Source organism: Ricinus communis, chromosome 8 (assembly GCF_019578655.1).
Source record: "Ricinus communis isolate WT05 ecotype wild-type chromosome 8, ASM1957865v1, whole genome shotgun sequence".
In the NCBI taxonomy this organism is placed as follows: domain Eukaryota; kingdom Viridiplantae; phylum Streptophyta; class Magnoliopsida; order Malpighiales; family Euphorbiaceae; genus Ricinus; species Ricinus communis.
In genome coordinates, this window is record NC_063263.1 from 18,567,834 (window position 1) to 18,588,002 (window position 20,169).

The 20,169-nt window shown below is 28.0% G+C and overlaps 1 protein-coding gene across 1 annotated transcript; it reads right to left on the minus strand.

The window, feature by feature from the left end:
- Positions 1 to 10,917: 10,917 nt before the first annotated feature.
- On the minus strand, positions 10,918 to 18,748 carry LOC8263176 (membrane-associated 30 kDa protein, chloroplastic). The gene is made up of 11 exons (XM_048378241.1): positions 18,438 to 18,748; positions 17,780 to 17,895; positions 17,535 to 17,645; positions 16,437 to 16,501; positions 16,152 to 16,233; positions 15,397 to 15,471; positions 14,669 to 14,739; positions 14,491 to 14,573; positions 13,216 to 13,280; positions 12,131 to 12,205; positions 10,918 to 11,320 (listed from the first exon to the last, which is right to left on the minus strand). Exons 1-11 carry the CDS (start codon positions 18,604 to 18,606, stop codon positions 11,219 to 11,221), a joined length of 1,014 nt encoding a protein of 337 aa, XP_048234198.1. The 5' UTR covers positions 18,607 to 18,748; the 3' UTR covers positions 10,918 to 11,218.
- Between the last annotated feature and the right edge of the window lie 1,421 nt (positions 18,749 to 20,169).

Consider the following 20,169-nt stretch of genomic DNA (forward strand, 5'->3'; position numbering starts at 1 on the left):
TGAGAGAATTCATCTTCAATCTCTTTTTATTTTCATAAGGACAAAGAAATTGTCATCCTAATCTTTTGATAAGACGTTAACACATCTATTCCTTTTCTACTGCCAACTTTCTATTTTTTATTTTATTTTTTTAACTCTCTAATTAATTTAATAAACTTTTCTTCTTCTTGGTACATTAATTTCTTTCTATTTTAAATTATTTTAAAAGTTTAATTTATTAATTTTGATTGTCTCTTTTAGAATTGACTTATTTATCAAAATTTATTTTTTATATATTTAAAAATCAAATAAATATTAACACAATCAATCAACTACAGTAATAAATGCCTAAAATTAATAAAAAATAAAATTTAATAAATAATTAAAATAAATAATAAAACAAATTTCTTTAAATTTTAATATAATAAAAAAATATAAAATCAATTTATATATTATGTCGAACCATATGGGATAACTAATATTTAATTTCTTTTATAATTTACACGTCTTAATTTCCTTTTATAATTATATACGGTAAGATGGCATATGTGTTTTTAGTTTATAATACTGATACACAATACATAAGAATCAAGATTCTGCATTATTTGAATTATATATATATACCAATCAAAAAAATTTATCATAAACTTGATGTATTTTGTGCAAGTTGAGGTGTTGTATGTGGGCATTCGGCCTAAAAACAATATGAAACAAAGGTTTATAGACCAATCAGAAAAAATAAATTTTATTTTATTTTTCTTCAGGAACCAATTGACAAATTTATCTTGGTCCAAAAAAATTGACAAATTGATAGAGGAAGCAGAAAAGTTGTTTTTTTATAAGTCTAAATAGATATATTATTCAAATATGGTCAAACTCATTTAATGCATTATTTAAAAATAAATTTTATAAGCATTTAAATAAATAGTGTTATGTACGTGATGTCAATGTATGTCCCCAGTCCTTAGCGTTTCTTGTTTCCTCTCTAGGAAGTTTCGTCCCTAACCTTGAGTTAGGGTTTACATCTCGTTTTTAGGGCTTCTGTATTCCTTCTTTTCTTTAGTCTATCTGAATTCTCTTTAGATCAGTGTCGTCCTCTCCAATGTCTTTATTGTAATTTGTTTCTTTTGACCTAGTCGTAATAATTTGTTTTTAGGGTTTGAGTTTTCCTTTGTTTTGTGTGCGTCCCGTCTTGGAGTATTGTATTTTCTTGCCATTTAGATTATACTATTCCAATACTCTATCACTATTGCCTGACTGAAGGGTCTAAAATATTTATTTATCTTAACCATTTACAATAATTAAACTTTAAAATATATTAACAAATATCAATAAAAAAACTATAAATTAAACTAATAAAATAAAAAAATTATAAAATCTAAACTGATTAAATCCAAAATTTAAAATAATAATACAGCTCAAATATAAATTTATCATATTTAAATGATATTATACATATCAAATAAAAATTAGATGCAATATTTAATATTTCTAAAATTACAAAATTAAATTTAGATATTAGAAATTGAACCCAAATTTGATATAAATATTAAAATTTAAAATTAAATCTATTTCATTATAATTATTATTATCTGAACACGTCTCTCGTTAGAATTCAGGTAGGACGGGTATGTGAAAGCACCTGCTCCGCCCATCCCTACCTGTATGTCTCATCAAGTGTTTCTTCTTTATCTTGGATTTTCTCTTTACTTTTTCTTTTTCTTCTTCCACTTCTTGTTCCTAAAGTTGTTCTTGTTCTTATTCTTGCTGTGTTGTAAATCTTGATGCGGAGTGAAATGGGCAGTGGCAGTAGTAGTAGTAGTTGTTGCAATAGAGGTATTTGTTTCTTTATTGTTGGTTAGTTATTTATAAAAGTAATAGATTAGAGATTGCTCTCACTCCCCGGATATAAGTGTGAAATGAATTTGTCAAAATGTCTCTCAATGCTAATATAATGTTTATAATTTCTTTTTCAACCTTACCACAAATCCCAATTCAACTTTATTTTCTTGTCAAATTATATAGCATTATTCATAAAAGAAAAAGAAAACTTTGTTTGTACATTATTGTTCATAAAAAGGGTTATAACATTATTCTGTAATCAAGAGCACCAATCCAGATTTCACTAACCTTATAAAAATCCAACAAAAAAAAATTAAAAATTTACTAATTAGCTACAATTTATAACAAATAATGAACAATTATTTTCTGTAATTAGTGTAAGCTCCATGACCTCTTTAGCTCTAGTGACCACGGCCTCTAGGGCTAGGTCCTGAAGCTAACCGTTCAAGCCAACATGACATGTGACTCTTTGCCTTTTCGTACACTGACGAATACGTCTCTAAATGGTTGGTACTCGCAAAATCTTCCGGTAGCACTCTAGTCGCCTCGACCTTGACCTGGCTTAAAATAGCTAAAGTAATTAAGAAAATAACCAAAAAAATGGTTGTTTTTCTGCAATTCATCGTCTTGCTCCTCAAAAAAGGTATATAAATTGCTGAGAATTTTTTCAAAAAATGAAGTTAAAATTTTTGTATTTTGTTGTACTAGTTTGTTTGCTCAAAACTAGCTTTTGGGGTGCCTCTTTGTGGATTGTTTATGTATGAAGAGGATGAGATGCAAAGACAAGAGAGTTTTGAAGTATTTATAGTATAGCACAACTGTTGAAGTCCTGTGTGTGGGTCTGCTTGGACTTTTGCCTTGATAGATCTTTGAAAGTTTATTTAATTAGAGACCATTACGTGTTGACCCAATATTTATTGAAATAGTCGTAATAATGAATGCTTAATATAATTAATGGGTTTACCCATCTGCCAACGTAGCTGAAACATTGGATTTCATGTTTGAATGCCTCAACATTCAAAATACAACAATTTTATTCTCCTTGAATTTTTTTTCTATCATATCTATTTATATTCCAAATAATAAAATATATTCCAAAATGTGTATTTTTAAAAAGAAAATTAAATTATTTGTGTTGTTAATCTTATATTTTTGTCATGTTCCTTTTTGCCTGAGATTCTTATGCTCTAATAATGACTAGGATTCAAATAAAAAGTACCATTTATTTTTTTAGAGGGTACCATTTGTTTTGTCTCATGTTGTCCATTTTTTTAAACATTTTCAATTGTAAAGAATAACTAATGTTATCATGTCTTTGCCTTCACATATAAAAATTATATATAAAACAAAACAATTATCTACTTATTTTACATTGTCTTATATTCTGTTACAACCATTTAAACCAATTGCACCCTGAGGATTTGAAGTTTGAACATGTGTTCTAAGTATGCCTTTGTGATTTTATGTGGATGATTAGAAATTCGATCGTTAAATTTAAATAACAATACTGACAGAGTAATTTAATACTTTTGGTATAACAATATCAATTGATCTTCTTTTATTAATTAAATAAATATATTTTTAAAAATAAACTATAATAAAATAAAATAATATCAAATTAATTGGTGTACTAAATGCTAAATTGAACATCATTTTTTCATACTGAAATAACAAAGAAAAGAACTTTAGTAGCATGTGTATTAGAATTAAGTCCAATATACGAAATTTTTGAATTGACCAAACACCATATATATATATATATATATATATATATAATCTTGTCCATTGTTGAATGGACTATTACTATATGTGCAAGAAAAATGAAAAATCGTGTAGATCAAGTAAAGGGCAGCTGAGAATGTTGGTAACATAGACCAAATTACTAAGGCTACAATCACATGTTTTGGACTAGTAAATATATATTGTTTTAGTAGTTTAATGGGATTATATATGAACACTTTTAGGGTTGGTGGGTACTGAAAAAGGTTTAATTTTCTTAAAAAGTTTCAAATGTTTTGGCGTGTGAATTATGGCACTGGCTTGTAATTGCCTACTCATAGTAATATAGTCTACTTGCCTTGGTTTGTACTTAGTAGCACAAGTAAACGTAACCTTTTCCTTTTTTTTCTTTTTCTTCGTTTTGTGTTTTGGGTTAACCATTGTTTTCTTCTGTTCTGATCTTGGTTTAATTCAAACTCTGAACCCCACATGTAAAATACTATATGTCGAGTACATGGAGAAGGTGATTATTACTTGTTGTTGCTATTTGTTTTAGTCAAGCTAATAAAGGCATATACATGGTTCAGAATAGAATTTAGAATAATTTTTTCTAATGAAATTTATTGATATATTAACCATTAAATAATTGATATAATATTTATTTGTAAGTTTAAATAATTGAATGTATATTAATCATTAATATTAAATTATAAAATATTCAATATATACATGCGTGTCAACCACTTGTTACTAAGAAACGGGAAATCTAATATATGTGAAAGAAGAAGTTGCCATGTTTTTTCTATTAGAGAAGCAAGATATTGAAGGCAGCAGCACACAATTGTTGGCTTGAGAAGCCATCTATCTATGTAAATTCTCTACTTTTGACCAGCGACCTAATATTATAGCTACTTTTATGGACCCAAGACCTCCTGTGGCAGCGTCTAAGCCGTCGTAAACTGAGGGTCTGTGAGGCAACGGTTTGAGCTATTATATTAATGCTGACATGCATGAAGGTAATGTGATGGGTTACCCTGTCGCTTCCCTTCACGCCCGGGCATAACATTATTAAGACGTGATATTTTGCAACTATTTTGTTACTGCTTTTGTTTAGGCATTGAGGCCTAATTATCACATATATTGCTTTGTTTTAAAACAAAGTAATTATATTTTTATTTTAATTTATTAATAAAATAATGATAGCTTACATAATCTTTTAAAAAAAAAATTAGTAATATGTAATTATAGGTTACCAATTAAAATAGAATATACTAAAGTAACATAATTTTAAAAATTTATAAACTCTTAAAATAAACAAAATTAATTTAATTTATGAAAAAATATAAAGATAATTGTCATTTTTCATAATTTTGCTAATTTTTTTGTAAATTATTAAATTTTATAAAAGTTATCATTTTTTCATTAATATCATTCATTTTTTCGCAACTAGTAACACTTACAAAAAAATTAGTATAATTTACGAAAAAAATATGAAGAAGATTTTCATTTTTCATAATTTAGCAATATATTTCGCGATTACAAAAAGTATTATTAATTTTTCTTAAATCATTAAATTTCGCAAAAGTAATTATTTTTTCATAATATTATTCATTTTTTCTAATTAGTAACACTTACGAAAAATAGTATAATTTGCGAAAAAAATGAAAAAGATTGTCATTTTTTGTAATTTAACAATATATTTCGCGATTACGAAAAATTTAATGTTTTTCGTAATTTATCAATTTTTCGTAAATTATTAGATTTCGTAAAAATAATTATTTTTCATAATATCATCCATTTTTTCGTAACTAGTAACACTTACAAAAAATTAGTATAATTTATGAAAAAATATGAAGAAGATTGTCATTTTTTGTAATTTAGCAATATATTTCACAAATTATAAAAATTTTAATATTTTTCATAAATTTGTCAATTTTTTGGTAAATCATTAAATTTTAGTAAAGTAATCAATTTTTCGTAATATCATTCATTTTTTCGGAACTAGTAACACTTATGAAAATTTAGCATAATTTAAAAAAAATATAAAAAATATTATCACTTTTCATAAAATATTAATTATCTCCATAATTATAAAATTGTAGAGAGTTTAATAGATTGCTAGTCATCTTTACTTATAAATTTAAAGGATAAAATTTAAACTAATTAAGAATCAATATGTTTAAAACAAAGTAAAGTTACTTTGTTTTACACAAAGTCACTCTAGAAAGCACCATATATATATATATATATATATATATAATACTTCACGAAATGTTAGAATTGTTATTCAAGTATAAATGAACATGTGTCAAAAATAGTACATATGCCAAAAGAAAAATTTTATGTGTCAAAAATTAAGTATATGTATCAAAAAGATTTTAGTTCTTAAAAATTAATATATGTATATATATAAAGATTACAAAGTTTTTTTTTTTTTATATAATCTTGATTTTTGAATAATTTTGATTTTTTTTTGGAATATATTTGTGTGTATAATTTCTAACAAAATTAGAAAAGTTTATATCTAGTTACCACTTACCATTTATATATTTTTTCAATAAAACTTATTGATTGTTAGTCGTTTACCCATGTGTTGCACGACCGTTATTGTTATTTTGATTATAAAATTAAGTTAATAGATATAATTTAATAAAATTTTAATATTTAATTTTAATTAACAATATTTTAAAAATAATAGCAAACTAACTATTTTTAAAAGTCTTTAATTTTCTTAAAATTCTAAAAATTTTACTAGTACAATAATATAAAAATTATTTTAAAAATTTTTATTAATAAATTTTAGTATTATATGAATTAATACTGTCAATATAATTGATATTATTATTTTTAGAATTATAACTTTATTACATAATTAAAAATATTAATTTATTATTGAATATAATATTAAAATATAATTTAAAATATTATTGTCTAGAATTAGAACTATTATCTAATTAGAAAATTAATTTATTAGTTAATATAATATTAAAATATAATTAATATGTTATGTTTTAGGATAAAAATTAGTATTGTTATCTGATTAGAAAACTATTTATTAGTTAATATAATATTAAAATATAGTTAATATATTATTTTTTAGAATTAGAGTCAGTATTTAATTAGGAGTATAATTTATTAATCAATAAATTAATAAAAAATTTATAGAATTATACATCAGCTTGAATCCTATGTGTAAAAAATAAGTACACATGTCAAAATAAAAATTCTATGTATCAAAAATTAAGCACACATGTCAAATAAATTTTAAGTCTCAAAATTAATATATATATATATATATATATATATATATATATATATATATATATATATATATATATATATATCGAGATCAATTTTATTCCTATTATATTTTCAGAGCGAAAATGCTAAACATCTTATTTTATTGTCTCAACTTTTGTCCGCCTAATATGACATCTAATACTTTTACAAAAACGTTTTTAATTTTAAAATATCAAAGGATAATTTTGTAAAAATATTAATACCACATCAGATGGGCAAGAATTGAAATAAATATAAAATGACTTTTTTTTAGGGCTAACCAAATGTGATAAATACATAAATAGAGATGGGTAAATGAGTGGGTTGAGTTAAATTTAGATAAAATTATTATAGATTATAGATTATTTTGGGTCCATTTTAGGTTCAACAAAATTATTATATCTTTATATTATTCCGAGTTTAGTTATTTTAGATTTCGCTTATCTCAAATACAAATTCGTTTAAATTCAAAAGTTTTAAGGCTTTTTAGAATGTATTTTTTTAGGCTCATACGGACATAAATTTAAGAGTTTTACTAGAGTACCATTGTGGCAGTTTACTATTATAAATTTATTTTTTTAATTACAGACAATCAGTCGGGTATTATTTTAAATAATTTATTTATTTTATACGTCATTTTACTAATATAGATCGGGAATGAATTTACATATAACTTTTAATTGTTTATACAAGTCAAATTTATATACATTAATCTCATAATTGTCAAGTACCTTTGGTTGAATTTTAAAAATAGATAGAATTTTTAAATAAATAAAAATAATATATTTGATTGATTAATAACTAAGTACTATATATAATTGACTAATTTAGTATTTAATTATATTAATAAATTATTAAAATTAAAATATATCAATTCTTATAGATTTATATGGTACTATACATCTATGGTACATTAGAATGATTCTGAGTTTGAATAACCTTTAGCCTGGATTGTCTCAGGTTTAAGACCGAATTTTAAATTAACTTATCGACTTTGTTAGATTTTCAAACTAATTTATTTGATTTTATTTTCTTAATCTCATAAATTTATACAATAAAACTTTACAAATTTAACACATTTGCGATGGTAGAAATCTAATTTTTCAGCTCAATTAACTAATAAACTGTTAATTAATTTATTGGTCAATGACTTATCTATTAACTAATTGATTAATAAATAATTGACTAATTTATCAATTAATGACATATAATATAATTATAAAAATACTTATTTAACAATGAAAAAAGCAGTATATTTCTAATTAATCTGTCTATTAAATTCAATCAAATAAAATCATACGTTTAGCTAAAGATAGATGTTATTCTAGCTAATTTATTCATTCAATTGGTCTAAATTATAATTAAGCTAACAATAAACACGATGCAGCTTGAATGTGTAGCAATTTAAAGATCTATATGCATATGCCCCATCAACTTAATTTTTTCACCAAAGTAGGATCGGCCAGATTGGACTACCTTAACTCCAAAATAATAAAAAAAATTAAAGAAATAGCCAAAATCTCACCGGCCGGAAACCGTTTGGATTTTCTTATGATGTCAACTGCTGAAAATTGTAGATAAATGATGAACTGTTACGTTGAATTCTGCATGTTCTTACATGAAAAAACTGATACTCTTTCTTGCTTATTATGACAACCACAGAAAATCTTTCTCTGCTTAAACATACATGAAGAAAAGAAATAAAGTAAAATAAACTTTGCCATTATTTTATAAAAATGAAAAAATTGTATGTTTCATTTACATTTGTAGTTTCTTTTTCCCAGCATAATCTTATAGACCCAGCAGCCTACAATAATGTTTCGACTCTAAAAACAAAGCAAAAACAAATAAAAAGAACAACAAAGCAGAAAATTTGCTTTTCCTTTTCTTGAAATCTATAAATTAAGATCTGTCGTGAGGCAGTGATGATGATCACAAGCTACTAGTGACCAGGGCCTTTGGGGCTAGGTCCTGATGCTAGCCGTTCAAGCCAGCATGCCATGGTGCTCTTTGCCTTGTCATAAACTGAAGAGTATGATTCCAAGTGATTTGCACTTGCAAAGTCATCTGCCAGCACCCTTGTAGCCTCCACTCTGACCTGGCTCAGAATAGCCACTGAGATGAACAAAACGACCAAAAGAGTGGCTGTTCTTGACAAACTCATCGTCTCCAGAAAAAGGAAGAAGTGTACTTTAACTAAAAAGTTTTTTTTGGTAATGTTTGATCTGAACCCAGAAGAAAGAGTCTCTTAAATCTTGTGTTTGCTGAGTGCTGTGTGAAGAGATGTGAAGATGGTCGATGTTATTTATAGTGGCAGAGGTGCGTGTGTACGCTTATGCTGGGAATTTGTGTTGAATGGAAGGCTCCGCGTTGACCAAAGAGTTCCTGAAATGGTCGTCGTGCTTGCAGGCTGGTTCTTATTGGTTTAGTATAGCTCATTTGGGTCAGGGTAAAACATGGGATTTGAATACGTCCAATGGATTGTGGGGGGAGGGGGCTTTGAACATTTTGATGTAGTCAAGGGTATATGGGCAATTTGGTCATTTCAAGGTAGGTAGCTAGAGTGGGCAATGCTGAGTTTTTAAGGGAAGAATTTTAGTGCCATGTGTTGTGTAGCCTCAAGAGTTTTCCTATTCATCAAGTCCAAGATTAGAAATTTTGAATTGAATAAAACTATATATATTTATATATATTTCCTTAATTTGAATGGAATTGCAAGGAAAATCAAAAATTGTGTGCATGAATAAAACTATATATATTTCCTTATTTTAGTTGTTTGCTTGGACTTTTTGAAAGATTTGAGTAGTCTTGCTTGAAATTATGGAGCATTTTGAAGGGTGGGTTGGTGGATATATAATGAAAGCCTTTGAATTTTTATCGACCAAATTTATTAATTTTTTCTTTTTAAATCTTTTTATAGTGCACCTTATACATTGGTGCATTTTTTATCTATTGAATTTCTTACTTTTAATTTTGATTGCTTACTTATATTCTTCTGTAATATATTTATTCAAAACTCGAATTAGACAGATTTGATTGAATTTAAATATCTTAAATTTTAATTCGATATATCAAATTATGCCGACTTAAGATTTTTACCAACTTAATTTACAATTGAAAATATATAATTTTTGGATGGAACCTTTTATATTAGGCGCCTCGAAGAAATAAAAATCTTAAATCTACTAAAAGAAACTAATCAAATTTTTTCAGCCTCGGATTTAAATAGTTCTAATAAAATATGTGTTCAAATCCGAAAATTTTTGGTTGCTTGAGCAAGTAGAATGGGTGCCCAAACCTACAAACAAGCTACCTAAAAGCAACATAAGTTAAAGGTTAAAGAATAAATTATAGGTACAATACCCTAAGCAAACAAGAGAATTTGAAATGAGTGAGAGTTGACGATAAAATCTATATTTATTTGATATTATATATAAAGATAATAATAATTTATATAAAATCCCTTTTATTATAATAATTATTACTAAGTATATACTTCATACTTCAAGTTATATTTTCAATATCAATAAATAAAGATAATGCTGGCCTCGCTAGCAAATATGCTTTGATAAATAAACCAAATTTGATTTTATTAACTTTTAATAATAAAATAAAACCAGAGTGAGCCTGACTTTTTTTCTTTCTTTCTTCTTTTTCTATAATAATTATTTTCTGGTTCCTGATTTTAAGAAAAGCAAACTAAGCTTTTGGCAGGTTTTAGAGAAGCAAAAATTTTAAAAATAGGGTGGTACCCATAAACTTAGAAAGTAAAATCATTCCGAAAAAACTTAACTGATATGAAAAATCAATTCTCAGCAGTCTGCTTGGTGGTAAAACAAGTAGACATGAAATGGGTTGGGTGGTGGTAATACAAGTAAACATGCCGTGTACGCAGAAGACATGCTTCCGTTAATCTTCCCTTTCTATCTAAATTCAGGAACCTGCATTGTTTCAGGTCAAGCACATGCACATAGTTGAATGGAGACTTCAAAATAAGCTTTGACCCATCTGGACGTTCTTCTGCGGACTGGACTGCGGGCAGCCATGGCAGTCATCACTGACGCAAAGCATAAAAAGGAATTCTTTGTTTTGAATGCATATTTAAACGGCCAAAATATTATAATAATGTCAAACTCATATTCGATGTTGGAACTACAATCCGAAATCATAAAGTTTGCTGCAAATAATGCATAATTACAATTACAAGGTGGCGGATTGGCGTGTGGCTTCATACCCATTCCAAACTGGGGAAAAAAATAAAACATTTCTAGGTCATTCGAGTCTGGTATAACTATACAATGGCTGTCGATTTGGCCTTTTATCTCTACAAAGTTAATTTCTTGGCAAAAGACCTATTCCAACTCTGTACTTGGAACTTGGAAGTACAGATTATAACACTTTAGAAATCCTTTCTCTTTTGTCTCAATTCATTCAGCTCCATCTCGATCTCAGGATCTCGAAAGCTGGTCACAACTGTTCTACCAGGCGGCAGTTCTCCTTTCTGTTAAACAGGATAAAATGTCAAACAAATAATTTAAGAAGGGCATTTTACAAGCAGAAATGTTGACATCCTCTGTTATCCTTAGGTTCCTGAACAAACAAAAACAGCATTACCTGATACCTATTGCAAAAGCATCGTTCAGACAAAAGCTTTAAGATATTTTCATGTAGTTGTTTTTCTGAACAAAGGAAAAATAGAAGGCTACTGGCCTAAGAAGAATCCAAAACCTCAAATATTAATTGATGACTAATTGCCTTAATTCCGAAATTCTCCTTCCAAGAACTCGTAACAATCGCACTTTGTTTGTTGAGCTCTACAATTTTATCCACAAAAATAGCGGCAGAGGCCGTGAATAAATTTAATATTCAGTGCATCTTGATTTTTCTATTATTTTTTCTTAATGTAATTTGAGGCTTCTGAAATGCTTTGTAATAATATTTGCATACAGTTGCGTGTAGAGTGTTGGGGGAGAAAATGGGAACATGATGAGAAAAGAAATGAAACCAAGGAGAAAACAGGTAAGACGAGAGATAAATTGCTGCTTTTCTTTTTTCTTTTTTCTTTTTTTCTTTTTTTGCTCAAGAAGGTTATTTAAAGGAATTTTATAGATATTTTAAGTCATTGACCAGTTTGACTAATGGTTAAACTATAGAAAACTTAGCAGGGTTATAATATGATTTTAAAAGGGGGCTTGGGGCGCAGTGGTAGTTACAACTAGCCTGGGGGAATAGTAAATTACATAGAGATAGGGTAAATTATATGGCTCCAATTTCTCTACTTTTCTCACATAGTCAGATGTGTAGTGTGTACCTTCGAGCCACCAGAAAGTTCCTTCTTCAGGTTCTCAAGATCATCATCGACTGATGAGCTCTCAAGTAACGCAAACTGCAAAACACATAACAAGCATACAAATGGTAAGGATAAAGAAGGTGAAACTTTCAATAAGAAATCATTAATGCAAGTTCAAGCACACTGTTTGATGTAGGACAACTCTTAAGTTCTTCATTATAATAATTATGATTAACGCCAGAAGTCGACGAACTCGGGAGTTACTAAGAAATGGTTAGCAGGATTGGGGGGCTTTACATCTCTATTACATTGCAAAGGCTGCAGACCTGTGATACACACAAGAAGAAGAAACACCCTAGCCAGCAAACCCACAACTTTTCGAAGTTGATAATAAACCAAAAGGTTTTAACAGTCTAGAAACCAAAAAATCTCATTTGTACACTAATAGTATTATACAAATGCCAAGAGAAAAATTTTAAAAAGAAAAACCAGTCTTGCTTAGTGCTAGAATTGTAAGATTATACCACAATGAGATCATTCTTGTTGAATTCAAAGGGAAGGGGAAGGAGAAGCAAGGTTTCAATACCTGGCTGCCTAAAACAAAGCAGATATAATTGCGGTAGCTTGAATCATATAATTCTAAGAAATATAAAATCAAAACTACAAATACCTATAGACATCACCTAATTGAGAGCTTTCCATGGATACTTGTTTGCAAACCACAAAGATCTCCAAGTCACTTAGTAATGGATCATTAAAGACAACAATTCTTCTTGAACAACAAAGTAGTTCCTATATTTAGTTTTGTATGCCGAACAAGAAGCATGAACAAGAAACGTAAAATATTGAACCTAACATGCAAACATGACTAGCATACAACATGAAATTAGATGCTGGCGGTAATGAGTTAACAGATGCATAGCTATCATCTATACTTCTACCTCTAAGATTGTCTATTTATAAGCTTCAGATGATTTTGTGGTAATAAAAATCATAGAACCAAAATTTTTTAAGAAAAATATGTAAGATCAATGGTAAAACTGAGAAAGAAAAAATGTCGCCAAAAATCAAAAATAGCAGTATAGGACATGAAAAATAATAGATACCTTCCCATCCAGCTCATTTGTAGCCAACTGGCCAAAAGCTTCTGCTTCTGATTCCATTGCCATCACTATCAAGATAGAATTATAAGAAAACAAGCAGTTAAGATCCCACTCAGCACCAACTCACTATATTATAGTACAGCCTACAGGACAGCTGTGGGTCTTTTTGGCATTTCTATGTAGCTTCTGTTGCAAAAAGCAAACTACTTTGATTTAAAAAAAATTAAAATTACTTTAAGGTGCTTTGGCATGTTTTGAGACATAAGAACTCTACAACAGAAAAAGAAAAAACTCAAATTGCTTTTAGAAAAAGCACCTAACACAGTTTCTTAAAAAGCATACAATATGAAAAGCAAAATGTCTTCTAGTAGAGCCAATTTGAAAACATGTAAGAGATATATCTTGATGCATATCAACTTGATAATTTTAACTTTAAATTGTTCAATAAGGAAATTTTGTCATATAACTCATGGCGTTTAGATGATACAAGATATACAGCAAGATATAACTTTCATTTACACAAGAAATGGTAAAGCACAAGAATAGTCATGGCAAAAAAAATGCAGTTTAAGACTAAGGTGCACTATTTAGAACACAGAGTAGAAACACCATAGAGACTGAAAGTTGTCACTTCCGTACATCTTATGCTGTAACTACAGGTTAAAGCAGAAGTGATATAGTACTCATTACGGCATGACTAAGTAAATAATAAAAGGATGTAAGTTGATGGTATAATAGAGAGGCTGAAGTAACCTAAGATGGATTGAAACAGTAAAGATAACAACAATATATATCATAAAGCTTAAGTTTACACAGATCATTGTAACACTGATTTAAATAGAGAGATAGTTAACCATTATAGGAATAAGCCTTAACTAATTGACTATAATTGGAGAGAGGAAATAAAATTATCATTATGTGAAACAACTGATTTGTTAAGCATACAAATAGGACTCAATTTTTCAATATAAATTTAACCACAATAACTTCTAAAACGAATTACAATAGAATGGTTAAGACTTGTGTAACATATTATTATTTACTAGTAGGATATAAAGCCTCGGAATCTCTGATACAATATCTGGAGATCCACATACTGTTTTTTCCACATAAGTATAAATGGACGCTAGAACCAATCAACCAAAACAAAGGAGACATGGAAATAACAGACATAAACATATTCCATGGAAATGGGCTAAATATCTCAGGGGAAATGAAATACATACAAACAAAGAAATCATATATAGTGAAATATAAAATTTGATCCAGATGGCTTACCTTTCTCTTCCATCTTTTCAAAAGCTGAAAGAGCATTACTTGTATTGACATTACCCAGCATCTCATTCACTTTGGTTTGAGTTCTAAAGCAAGCAACAAGGAGCTATTAACAGCCAAACAAAGACACTATGCAAAAAGAAAAGGAAGATGTCAACAGGAATTGGTGGCAGAGACAAACTTTGCAGATTGAGCACGTGCTTTCAGGGTATCTTTCTTAGACTTTGCCTCTTGCATCTTGCTCTCCAAAAGCTACAGAAAAGATATGGAACCATAACAAGTTAACTAATACATAATTATACCAATCAAGAAAGATCTATCAAGTTGCAAAAATTAGAGGTATTTTATATGCCCATTAAAAAGTGGGATGTTAAATTAGACAGTTAGCAACCAAAAGAGGGAAAAGGTCAATCTTTTCATTCTTTGGACCCCAAACAAAATCCTAGAAGTAAAGCAGATCTCAACTATCTTTTAAATATTAATATTTTGGATTGCTCATCCACAAAACAAGAGAAAGCAAATAGCCTGCATATATTAATTAACTTTGTTTCTTTTCAATAACAATTTGAAATAGAACTCCAAAATTGATAAGAGATTATATCCCCTGCTTCTATCCCCACCTATTCCTGGATCATGTTGACCCCATAAAACACATCAATTCAAGCATTCAGCATCTATCTATTCCTCTTCTCAAAAAAAGAAAGGAATTCCCAATAGTATCACTTCCATTCTTTCCTGCCGGAAATTTTATTGAAACTGTATCTTAAATTTCAATATTTTGTACATAACCTGAATGCATGATTACAGAACAGATCATTCATAAAAAAATTTAGCATGAAAGCAGGTCAAAACAATAGCAATGGACTACCTATGCACAATATGATGCAGGAAATACAAGAACTAACATACCCGAGTATTAGAGACAAGGTTATCAACAACACTTCTCTGTTGATCAAGTTGAGATTTCAAGGACTTAGCATTATCCTGCAAGACTTAAAATAGAACCATTAATTTTCACAAGAATTTTTGTAACTATGACACCTGAATGGACCAATTTGCATGCATTTCTAAGTCTGCAGTCACATCATATTGCATTACAATCACACAGCAAACAACAAATAACAAGTTCAACACTTAGTTTCAAGGTAATAAGATTTTAATTAAAAATACATCATCAAATAAAAAGAAAACACAGGATATATATCTAATTAGTTCTCCCAGCATACATAATTATTAATCATTAATTAAGTCAGCTAGTTTACGTTTCTTCGATCAACAGTTATGATTATAATATACCTGCAGCTCCTTCGCAGAGTAATAAGAGTCATCCCCGCTGTTCTTATTTCTAATCTCATTAAGATCCATGGGTATTATTAAGAATGAAGGCTTGAAGATTATGAGCAGCTAAGTGAGCTCTTGATAACTAGAATAGAAAAATTTATTCATTAATATGATCTACGAGTGAATGGAACAGATGATTCTTTTTTACCACAATAAGCTGAAGCTAGCTGCATTACTTATGAATATGGAAGGGGGCCAACTTAGAGAAGTTGAAATTATACCAAAAGCTTGTCAATTTATGTTATACTGTATACTCTATGATAAAATTATTGAACTCTGAACATGCATTTAGCATTAAGTCTTTCAGGAAGATGCCAACTTACAGCATAAGATTTACGCCTCTTAAGAGCTTCACGTGCAAGATCTTCCTCTCCTTTCTGAAGAGCAAGTTGTGCTTTACGATACCTATATGGAATTTTGTAGTGGAAAAAATGATTCATTGCTACAGTAAAATAACTCTGAATTTTGATTATCCAATGTAACAACTGAGGGTCGCTGAATTAGTCTATAGCTAATTGTTGATGAGAAAATAGATTCAACACCCATGCCTTTTGCTTATTAACCAATATAATTCAACAATTAATAAATCAAAATGAGTTTATTTTTACCAATCCTCAGAAGCTTGTTCTGCAGCTTTGTATTTATTCTCCAAACGTTTTTGAGATGCCAAAACCTATATAGAACAAAAAGAAGAAAGCCAATTGTCAAAGCCCATTTAGGCAAGATAAATAGGTGGCGTTTAGTTTATGTTTAAGCAACTTAGATTTGAATAGTACATGTACAACACTTATCATAACATATATAAAACTGTGAAGGGAGTGAGGAACCGATAAATTTACTGATAGGACCTTACTAGTTCTTTAGTTAGGAATTCAACAAGTAGGAATTTCATACTCATAGTAATATGAACAATCAGCTACATTATATAATTATCTAATTCATAGTTATTCGTAATAGCTACATTTTTAGATAAGAGTAACAAAATAATTTATCATAAAGTATATTTAATATAATTTAAAATAATTAAAACGTGGATAATATTTGTTCATGTATAATCTTAAGTGCATATTATCTTATAATAATTAATAATAATAAAGTAATTATAACAGTAGTGCTCTAACTGAATTATATTAACAAAAAGTACTTAATTCATTTAATATTGATTCTAATTGAAATGCAATTTTAGAACTATGTAAATATACCTACTTTATATATATACTACCTAGAATTTAGGATTTTATGGATGATAGTAGATTCATAATGCAATAAATATGAATACAAGGTTATATTTGAATTATAAATTAAGATAATTGTAACAAGTTATAGGAAACAAACAAAACAAAGAAGTAATTGTGGTATATAAAGCATATTTATACGAAGTGTTAAATTATTATGCATATTATAAGAGTTTTATGTATTAATCTATTTTTATCATTATATTAAGTTGTGCATTTGTAGATAATTTTACTATAATTTAAAGATTTTGTCATTATCATAACATTAGAAATGTTTATGATGCTAAAATTTAAAATATTTCTTTCTTTTTTAATTAATAACGAGTTAAATAGTTAATATTCACATGCAATGTATGTGACTAAAAAACCAATCTTTTTTAGCAAAAGAAACAAAAGACAAAAAATAAAGATATGGAAAGGAAGGAACTCACGGGGAGCATAGAAAAAGCAGTACTAGATCATGATACTTACTTGTGCTGTAGCCTGACGCATTTTTGTCAAGTCATCATTCATTTCAAGTACTGTCTGATCTAGAATTTTCTCTGGGTCTTCAAAACTACTCAAGATTGCATTTGCATATGACTGTAATTAGGAGAGAACAAAATTATGTTATTCTTGAAAGATGAAAAGATTGCAATTACTAGCCAAACTGGACCATATAAAGGATACCAGAATATTATTATATGAATACAGGTCAAAATTCCCAGGAATGTCACCTTGACAACTCTAGAAAACCGATCAAAAAGGTTCATTCGAGTGCCAAGACCACCTCCACCATGTGCAAAACAATGGGATCTACTGGTCCTTGTCCTAGTAACTTTTAGAGCTTTAACTGCAAACAAAATCAGATGTCACCCAAGATATGATCATTAGTTGGGTCATTGAAGTAGAATGGCATTCCATCAATTGCATAAATCCTATTTAAAATAAAGAGATGTATTTCTAACCCCGCCATCATATAATTGTGTGTTAATACCAAACCTAAGGTTATTAAACAATTCTATCCAATGATTAAAATTTCGAGAACTATCTTCTATAAAGTTTTCTGCTTCAGTTAGTAACACACTTCTACATAAACTTAATAGCACAATCTCAAACTTCAAACTTTAAGACATACTCTTATGCATTATACAACATCTCCCCATATGTTGTTAATGATCATCATTTTCCTTCTATCAAAAGGACTCAAATCCAAAATATAACTAGAAAATTCTAGTTAAGATAACCAAATGGGTTCTTAATATAAAAAATGCATTAAAATCAGCTCTAAAAAAAACTAAAAATAAAAGAAGATCATACTCTAGAATTATTAGAGAAAAAGTGGAAAAACTAAGAGATTCCCATTAATAGTAAAGGGAAAATAATAAGGGGTACCTCCGCCATTAAAAAAGGAGGTGGTGAGATACGGTGGCTTAACCATAGAGAGAGTGTTGCCGCTGCTGCTGCTGCTGTTACAGTTTGATGACGAAGAAGTGGAGGCATGTGGTGGAGGCGGTGGCACTGGCAAGGTCAATCCTGTAATTAATTGAGATTTTATAGCCATTCTTGTAAGATTTCGATTGCTCCAGCTACTGATCAGAGAATGGCTTCAAAACAAAATCTCAGTTCTGGATAGAAAAGAAGAGACTATTACTATCGCTTCCTGTTCTCTTTCGATTTCCTTTTTCTTTTTCTTTTTTTAAATATATGTATATTTTTATTTTCAATTTTCTATGTTTATTAATTATTACAGTATTATTATTATTTAACAGGGCCGGATTACTCGTCTGGGTGAACTAGGGTTGGGCTCTCTGTCTCATATATTCCTTCTGTTTCTTATTTTATTCTTTTAATAAGTACAAAATTAATTTGGAATCTCAAAGCCCTTATATACTGCTTCGGCCCGTATTAATTGTGGTCCGATACAGATACGACACGTGCATCAGAAAATTAATATATATTTATTAATTAATAAACCGCCAAATATCAAATATGGAAATAAAAAATAAAATAAAAAAATTATTTATTTTGCTGAGATATAAATAAAGAGCAAAAAGACTCATGTCAAATCAATAGATAATTTTAAAAATATTTCGTTTTTTTTTTTATCAGATTGGTTTAAATTATTTGTGTGCACTTAAGTTCAAAATTTTATTTAAATTGATCCTGAAGGGACATTGTGGTCACCCTGAAGAATAATTCTGACTAACGGCACAATGACAAGCAAATAACAGTTGCTAGTATGGAAGATTAGGAGGAAATGAGAGAGCAGAAACATTCCAGAATAATAACACCAATCCCACAGTCTCCTCCTCTCCTAAATCACTCAAGCCATATCAGCAGAAGGTTTAGACCAAGGGACATCCACATTGCTCACATTAAATTTAAATTTTAGTTTCTATTTCTATTTATATATTAAATTGATAAAATAATTAATTCTAAATTAATAAATAAATATCGATCATCTATTTTAAAATATAAAAAAATATAAATATATATCACTTATCTATTAATTATTATATATGGACTTAACAAAAAATAAAATAAATTATCTATTAGTCCTGACATTATATGTATAGTTTTTAACTTTAAGTTATTATGCATTAAAAACGTCAGTAACTAATTATTCATACTTAATAAAAATAATTATTTTTATGTATATTAAACTGGGTTAAATTATTTAATTTGGCGTGATAATAATTCTCATATCATATCATGGTACATTAATTTCAATAATAAGTAATAGTAATTTCCATGATTTCTTAAATATTTTTGTAGTGTCTTATTTTTTATTTCTTTTTTGACTAAATTAATTATGATCACATTGTTTTAAAAAAATTAATATTTTTAACATAAGTTAAATAATTAATCAAAACCTATTTTTATTTTTTGCATCTATTGCATACATATCATAATATGTTCATAAGTGAAACCAAATTAATGACAATATGATTATCATTAAAATTTATTATCAAATAATTAAATAATGTACAACATTGTTAAAATTTCATATTATCAATCTGAAAACCAAGTGATAGATAGCTTAAGAATCATAAAATTTATACTAATAGGAGCTAAAGAAAAATAAATAAAATTACTTATTGAATATCAAACGGAATAAAGTATG

What these genes read in the sequence shown, in the direction of transcription:
- LOC8263176 (XM_048378241.1), bottom strand. Translation starts at nt 18,606, where the DNA reads ATGGCTATAAAATCTCAATTAATTACAGGATTGACCTTGCCAGTGCCA. An exon ending in GGTTTTCTAGAGTTGTCAAG is followed by an intron (nt 17,646 to 17,779) that starts GTGACATTCCTG and finishes TCCTAATTACAG; the next exon opens with TCATATGCAAATGCAATCTT. An exon ending in AACTTTCTGGTGGCTCGAAG is followed by an intron (nt 11,321 to 12,130) that starts GTACACACTACA and finishes CCTGTTTAACAG; the next exon opens with AAAGGAGAACTGCCGCCTGG.